At 37.7% G+C, this 8,280-nt stretch overlaps 1 protein-coding gene across 7 annotated transcripts in view; it reads right to left on the minus strand.

Annotated features, from left to right (window-relative positions):
- SH3YL1 (SH3 and SYLF domain containing 1) overlaps nt 1-8,280 on the minus strand; it is a 69,776-nt gene that overhangs the window by 33,020 nt on the left and 28,476 nt on the right. For all 7 annotated transcript variants that reach the window (XM_069108642.1, XM_069108647.1, XM_069108640.1 and 4 more), the window contains one exon: nt 6,908-7,021. In XM_069108642.1, coding sequence (XP_068964743.1) covers nt 6,908-7,021 — 114 coding nt within the window. The remainder of the gene's footprint in view (nt 1-6,907; nt 7,022-8,280) is intronic.

An 8,280-nucleotide genomic window follows, 5' to 3' on the forward strand; every position in this document is an offset into this window, starting at 1 on the left:
ATATATATGGGGCAGCCAGGTGGCGCAGTGAGTAAGAGCACTGGCCCCAGAGTCGGGAGACCTGGGATCGAATCTGGGCTCAGATACTTAGCACCACACCTAGAAATAACTGACTGTGTAACCTTGAGCAAGTTACTTAACCCCAATTGCTTTAAAAAAAAATCACCATATATGTTCTTTCTAGTTTCTGGCCTAGATGGCTACTTGAAATGAAGGCAGCAACCACATACTTACATCAGCAAAATCCTGAAATTTTCAGCAAAATGAATAATGACCAAGAAAACCAATGACAACTACAATGACTCCTTGCATTCCAGAACTACACAAGATGTCATCCAGAAGTCCAAGTACAACAGAAAAAGCCTCAAGCAAATCCAGGAGCAGAACAAGGCAGCTCACAGCATCACCACAGGTGTTCCAGGAACATGTTGCCTAAAAGGACACTTGCTCCAGAGGAAGCAAGAGCAGAGAATTACTTTAGCATAACCCCAGGGTATTCAGAAAGCCTCTGGATGACTAGAAAGCCCCAGTGTGTGGACCTTGGGAAGCCTTTAGGAGTAGTAAGAGTTAGCTGCTAATGAAGTGCAGTAGAGCAGCTCAGACTGGGACACCCAAAGCCTAGGGAGTCTGAGTTCCCTCATACTCTGCCCTGAGGTGCCAGAGAAGTCCTTGAGGATCCAGCACACTGAACCCCCAAAATCCTGGGGGACGCAGTCCTGCTATGTGGTCAGCATAAGAACCAAGATGATCCAGAGGGAATCCAAAAGTATAGTAGAGACCCTGGAAAAGCCCATATTCAGAAATTAAAGCTGGAGAGATGAATAAATCAAGGAAAACAATAACTTGTATAAAAAGCTATAGACCTAGAGATCCCCCCAAAGAAAGAAATTCCTTAACAATTGCAAATACATACACAAAGAAAAAAAAATGGATTTTTCCATGAGGATTACATGAATATGTTAAGAAAAAAAAATTAACAAGAGATTTTTAAAATGAAATAAAAGCTCTGAAGAAAAGAACGGAAGTATAATAAACAGGTTAGAAAATAGTGGTATATCTTAATAGAAATGAACTTCCTAAAAGCAAGAATAGACAAAAAAGAAATTAATGAGTTAATGAAACTACAACAAATATTAAAAGATAATCAAAAAACTTTTAAAAAAATAAAATATGAAATGTAATGTGAGAAACAACTGACCTGGAAAATAGCTAAAGAAGAGAAAAAAATCTAATCTAATCATTGGATTTTTAAAAAAATCCTGGAAACTACATATTAAGAAATCATAAATGAAAACTACTTACTTCGACCTATCAGACCCAGAGGGCAAGTGAAGGTAGAAAAAAAATTCCACTTGAAAAGGATCCTCAAAAGAAAAATTTTAGAGGAGCATTTAGGTGGCACAGTGAATATTGCATTCGCCCTGGAGTCCGGAGGACCTGAGTTCAAATCCAATCTCAGACATTTGACACACTTACTAGTTGTGTGACCTGGGGCAGATCAATTAACCCCAATTGCCTTGCCATCCCCTCTCAAAAAAAAAAAAGAAAAAAGTTTTAGGAATGTCACAACCAAATTCTAAAACTTCCATGTAATGAATACATTCATGAAGAAGCACTTTAACCATGAAAGAGCCAAGTCATGATCAGTCAAGACACAAGAACTTCTACCATAAATGAGAGAGCTTGGAATACAATATTACAAAACAGCAAGTGATAGGCATACAACCAAGAAAAATTTCGTCTTCCAAGCTGAGTATAATCTTACACGAAGAAAAACAAAATAGATGTTTACTGGAATAGAGGACTTGCAAACATTTCTGCTGAAAAGGCCAGAGCTGAGTACAAACATTAAAACAAAAAACACAAGGGGGGGCAGAGTCAAGATGGCAGAGTAGAAGCAGGACTTCCCCCTGGCTCTGGCTTCCTCCTTCCCCAATCCATGTAAAAAGGGGACTCTAAACAAACTTGGAGCTGCAGAACCCACAAAATGACACAGAAAAGCTAACCTCCCACTGAGGACAGCCTGACAGGCCGGCAAGAATTGGCCAGCGCATGGGTGGCCGGGTGGCTCAGCGAGTAAGAACACCGGCTCTAGTGTTGGGATGACCTGGGGATCGAATCCGGGCTCTGACACTTAGCACCACACCCAGAAATAACTGGCCGTGTAACCTTGAGCAAGTTACTTAACCCCGATTGCTCAAAAAAAAAAAAAAAAAAGAATTGGTCAGCGCAGTGCTCTGGGAGCTGAGCCCAGCCCCACTCCGAGTCTTTAGCCCCAGGGTGGGCCTGACCAGCGGCTGCCAGAGGGACTCCAGATCAGCAGCAGCTGTGGCCTTTTCCAGATTTATCAACACATAGGTGCAAAGGACAAAGTGAGAGGTCAGTGCAGTCTGGACTTTGGGACCCAGTAAGTGGGAGTCCATTGCTTTTTCCCCCAGGGTGAAAAGCCACTGAGACGCTGGCATAGCCAGTCAGCACCACATGGCAGCTTCAGCTCCTGGCCTGCAGAGTGTAGGGGAACCAAGCACCAGTCTGAGGGGTAATTGCTCTTGCTTTAACCTGCTTGGATTTGAATTGCAGTCTAGGGTGGAGGTCCTGGGGTATATGTTCAGCTTGCCTGAGTGTGTGGAGACCTCACAGAGGGCACCCATCTAATATCTCCAGCAGCTGAGAACATGCCAGTGTTTGGGACGAAAGCTCCCCTGTCTGGGGGCAGAGTCTTATTTTGGCAAAAAGCCCAGGGGTCAAGTGACTGAGGGGCAACATGACCAAAGGAAACAAAGAAGACAGAAGATTCCAACATTAAACTCCTGTTTTGGGTACAAAAAGGAGCAAAGTATGGAAGAGGAGGAAGACGGTGAAGTCAGAACGCCTGCACCAAAAGCTTCAAAGGAAAATACAAGCTGGTTACAGGCCATAGAGGACCTTAAGAAGCAGATAAGAGAAGTGGAGGACAAATTGGGAAGAGAAATGAGAACAATGCAAGAAAATTATGAAATGACAGTCAACAGCCTGACTGAGGAAAATAACACCTTAAAAAACACACTAACTCAAATGGCAAAAGAAGCTGAAAAAGGCAATGAGGAGAAGAATGCCCTAAAAAGCCAAATTTGCCAGATGGAAAAAGAATCTCCAAAGCTCAATGAGGAGAATCATTGCTTCAGAATTAGATTGGAGCTAATGGAAGCTAATGACTTTATGAGAAATCAAGATGTTGTTAAACAGATCCAAACAAATGAAAGAATAGAAGGAAATGTGAAATATCTCATGGGAAAAACCACTGACCTGGAAAATAGATGCAGGAGAGATAATTTAAAAATTATTAGACTACCTGAAAGCCATGATCAAAGTAAGAACCTAGAAATCATCCTCCAGAAAGTTCTCAAAGAAAACTTCCCTGATGTTTTAGAACCAGAGGGAAAAATAGAGGTTGAAAGAATCCACCGATCACCTCCTGAAAAGATCCCAAAAAGAAAACACCTAGGTATATTATAGCCAGGTTCTGGAATTTCCTGATTAAGGAGAGAATATTACAAGCAGCCAGGAAGAAACGATTTGAATATTGTGGAAACACAATCAAGGATAACCCAGGATCTGGCAGCTTCTACACTGAGGGATCCAAGGGCTTGGAACATGATATTCCGGAAGTCAAAGGAGCTGGGATTAAAACCAAGAGTCACCTACCCAGCAAAACTGAGTATCATGTTTCAGGGGAAAATATGGCTATTCAGTGGAACAGAGGACTTTCAAGCATTCTTGCTGAAAAAACCAGAGTTGAGTAGAAAATTTGACATTCAGATACAAGAAGCAAGAGAAGCATGAGAAGGTAAACAGGGAAAAGAAATCATAAGGAACTTATCAAAGTTGAACTATTAACATTCTTACATGGAAAAACAATCATTGTAACTTATGAAAGTTTTCTCAGTAGTTGAAGGGAATATATATATTATATATGTTTATATTGGAGGGTATATGGGCATATGAATACATATGTGAATATGTGTATATATGTTTACAGATATACATAGATAGAGGCCACAGGACCAATTTAACAGGAAGGGATGATACTTAAAAGGTGAAATTAAGAGGTGAGAGAGGAATATAATGAGAGGAAATGGGGAGAGACAGAATAGGGTGAACTATCTCATATAGAAGAAGCAAGGGAAAGTGGTTACAATGGAGGGGAAGAATAGGAAGGCAAAGGGGAATGGGTCAAATTTATTCCCATTGAATTTGGCTTGAGGAGGGAATGAAATACACACTAAATAGGGTATCTCACCCTCCAGGAGAGTAGGGGGGGAAGGGAATGAGAGGGGGGAAGCACCCACTTTTGAAAAGGGACGGGATCAAAGTAGAGAATAGAACAAGTGGGAGGTGGGATAGGAGGGAGGGAAATATAGTCAGTCTTTTACAATATATCTGCTATGTTATTGTTTTGCATTAGCCACACATGTACAACCTATTCTGAACGGCTTATGTTCCCTGTAAGGGTGGGTGACAAGGGAGGAAGGGAATGAATCTGGAATTCAAAGTTTTAAAATAAAATATTCAAATATATATGTATATATATATACTATTATTAATAAAAAAAATAATTTGGCAAAAAAAAAAGAAATACAAACATAAGCCAAATGAAACCTAGGGAATTAAGCATATTTGAGCAATTGGAAAGATCTCTAATGACAATATGGTACTAATATTCTAATGGGGAAGAAAAAACAAGTGTTCTTTCAGAACCTTAGTGTCCTCAAGTGTACTGAGGGAGTTAAATAAGTAAAACAGAGATACTGCATGTTCTGTTCTGAGAGTTTTGAGAAATAAAGTAGAAGCAAAAGTAAAAGCAATAGATTGGTATAGAAAGGAGGCAGAATTTGCTATTTCTCTTAATTAGGGTACATGAGACAAAGAGTATACACAGAGATGGATGGGGAAAGTAGGCAACAGATAAATCTCATTCTTATATGAAATGAAAAAAGGAAGAGGTTTGAAGAGAAAGAGTTTTGTGTTGAAATACATAAAATTCAACAGGTAAAAAAGTAGAGATGGAACAGATAAGGAGGATAACACTGGGGAGGGAATTGTCACAAGCAAAACAAACTTACTGATATCAAAGGGGGGACTAAAAGAGAAAGAAAACGATAATGGCAAGGAACTAGAATCTAAGAGGATGCCTTAGATTTCCTCTTAAGGAAAGGTTGAAGAAATTATTATATGTGAATGTAACAGAATATTATTTTGCCAGAAGAAATTATGAAAGAGATAATTTCAGAGAATTCTGAGTTTTATAAACTGATGAAGAGCAAAGTGAACAGAACCATGAGAACAATTTAAACTAGGATACCAATACTGAAGAGAAAACCTTTGAAAGACTTAAGAACTCTGATAAATGCAGCGGTCAACCAAGTCTCCAGGAGACGAATAGTGCAGACATATAATGACACGTCACCCACCTAAGAGAGAGGTGATGGATATAGGGTACATACAGACATACATTTTTGAACATGGAAAACAAAAACAAAAATAAACTAGGATTTCTACATAAATCAGTCAGTATTTTGCTTAACTTATGTATCAAATGCTAAAAAGAGGTACAGCAAAATTGCTGTCCCTCCAAAAAAAAAAAATCCTTCCTTCATTGAAAGAGTATCACTAACAAAGAAATAGGTTAAATCTGTACTCAAAGACAAGATTAAACTTCATACACCTTTAACTTCTTACGGGGGTACCTGATGATTAGTCAGATTCTGGGTGGATGATGATAGAAAGCTCTAAAAAGAAAAGGAAGATAAATAGATATGTTTCCTCTAAAAGTGCTAGTCTCTAAGTGAATGACAGAGCTCAGCTGTCCTACCCTAAGTCCTGTCCTACCCTAAGCCCTATTCGTTAAACCAGACATTATTCCCTTTGGGAAATAGTAAGGACTATTTTGACAAATTATGCCCCTTTCTTCTTTCCTTTTCTCCCAAAGAATGATTTAGAGCCAGGTGCCAAATATTGAAGGCCTCGGGAAGTTCAGAAGGCAAAAGAGTGTAACTAAAAGAATACTGGATTAGGAATTAAATGGCCTCTGTTAATATCCCTGTCTGACTATTACTACCTACCTCCTGGCCTTAGACAAATCACTTACCCTCACTAGGCTTTACTTCCTTTATTTGTAAAATGATCAACTCTACAATTCTTTCCAATCTTCAACCTGTGATCTTTCCCAATATGTGCAGTTTTCTATGTTCAACTGACATTTCATTTTATATTCATATCTGTAAAAGTAGCTTGCTCTTCCATCAATCAACACTAAGAAAAAAATTATAAGAGGAAATGTTAATGGGAACAAATATTTACTAAGTATGACACACCCATAGCATTTCTGTTTCTAGAGATTTATGCAAAATACAACATTAAGGCTTTTCCACTTAAAAATACAATTGTTACTTTTCACTTAAGCAATGACACAGTTCAGCCTCAGTAGAAAGAAACCAAAATATCATGGTGCTACATTTTTCAATAGAAATGGCAGAAAAGGCTATGGATTGCTCCTTATTTTCAACTCTACTTCTAGACAGGAATTATTAGTTTTACTGTGATGCTGAAGAATAAGAATGTGCATTTGACATAAGAAATTCAAAGACTAAATTGTGTTTAAATATTTTCACACTTGGAAGAATTACAAAATTTATGTGAAATTTAAAGTAAGATCTATTCATTGAATCTTTCCCTAAGGACTTTAAGAGGCAGGAAACATTCTCTTCTTGGTAGGTTTATTCACACACAAAACTGAGCAGCATTGAATAATCCAATTGGAGGTTATATAAGGAAACCTGTCATACTCCTATGAAATCTGCCCAAGATTGAAATAGAAAAGGGAAGAGAGCATGCTCTAATTTCTCTAAGTAGGCAAATATCAACTTACTTCCATCTGGAAGGCGAGCCAATACAATCCCACTGCCTCCTCGAGCAGTGACCAGAAATCCAGCTTTTATCACTGACAGGATGGCAAGACCTTTAGCCTTGGCAATTACGTGGGCTGCAAACATTTAAAGGGTAGGCAGGTAAGTCATTATCAATACGTATTCTTCAATAAACAAGCACACAATCTAAAATGTTAAATGGGGTTGTGAACCGCAACACACATATATTTAGACATTTGAATAACTAGCTTTTAAGGTCCTAATTAAGAATCTGAATGAAATGTATAAGTCATGAATTAAAGCTCAAATTTATAAAAACAGATGGCCGTGAAGTCTCTATACTCCTACCTCTTTTTCTCTGGTTATTTTTATATAGCTAAATTTAACATTATAAATGTTTTAGAATCCGGCAATTACCATGCAGAGTTAGATATTTTAGATCAGAGTGGGGTTTGATTGCTTCAGTCTATAGGCAGTAGAATAAACTTTTCAAAGATGTCAATTAATTCAGAAGTTAATTCTAAACAGAAAATTCAAACTATTTAAAAAAAAAGTTCACAGTATTAATGGAATTTTTCCATGGTTCTCAGGGAACAAGAAAGCTTGCTCAGAAAGACCAAAGGGCAAAACTAGGCTCAGTTTTGGATTTAGAGACCCTTTAAACATAGTCAAACTACAGATATTTGGAAATACTATGTAAGTAGATTTGGGGATTACTGCTTTACATAAAGATTTTAAAATTTTATGAAAAATAGGAAAAAAAATTAGGAAGACGGATTTTTTTCTTTATAAAAGGGTTATAAAAGATTTTTACAAGATTCCTTTAAGTAATTAGCATTTACATTAGATGATCAGTCCCATTAAATTACACTATCTTACTTAAACTTTGTAATCCATACAGTACCTAACAGTGCTCTAATGAAGGAGATAGTTAATAAATGCCTCTTAAGTGAATAAAAATTTAATGAAATTTCATGAAAAGAGTTTGTTTATGTATGTCTTTCTTAATATATTACATAGTCAAGTACAACCATGTATAATATAGTATGATATTTATGTTCTACAGCATAGGGGTGAAATAAAGCAGTAATTTCCTAAACAATGAGCTCAGAGCATATTTCTATTCTATGAATTCTCCAAATACTTGTGGTCAAGTCAAGTTCCCCAGGTGTTTGTATCCATGGGATTCATGGTCTGAATAACACAGAAAACCTATAACATAGGTATTACCTTTGTTACCAAAGAGCAGTGCTATAAGGGGCTATATTATATCTCCATGAAACGAAAGAGAGACAGAGAAGGAAGGAAGGAAGGAAGGAAGGAAGGAAGGAAGGAAGGAAGGAAGGAAGGAAGGAAGGAAGGAAGGAAGGAAGGA

Source organism: Petaurus breviceps, unplaced genomic scaffold (assembly GCF_028583685.1).
Source record: "Petaurus breviceps papuanus isolate PSGF00001 unplaced genomic scaffold, PetGlider_PUasm1.0 90416, whole genome shotgun sequence".
Classification (NCBI taxonomy): Eukaryota; Metazoa; Chordata; class Mammalia; order Diprotodontia; family Petauridae; genus Petaurus; species Petaurus breviceps.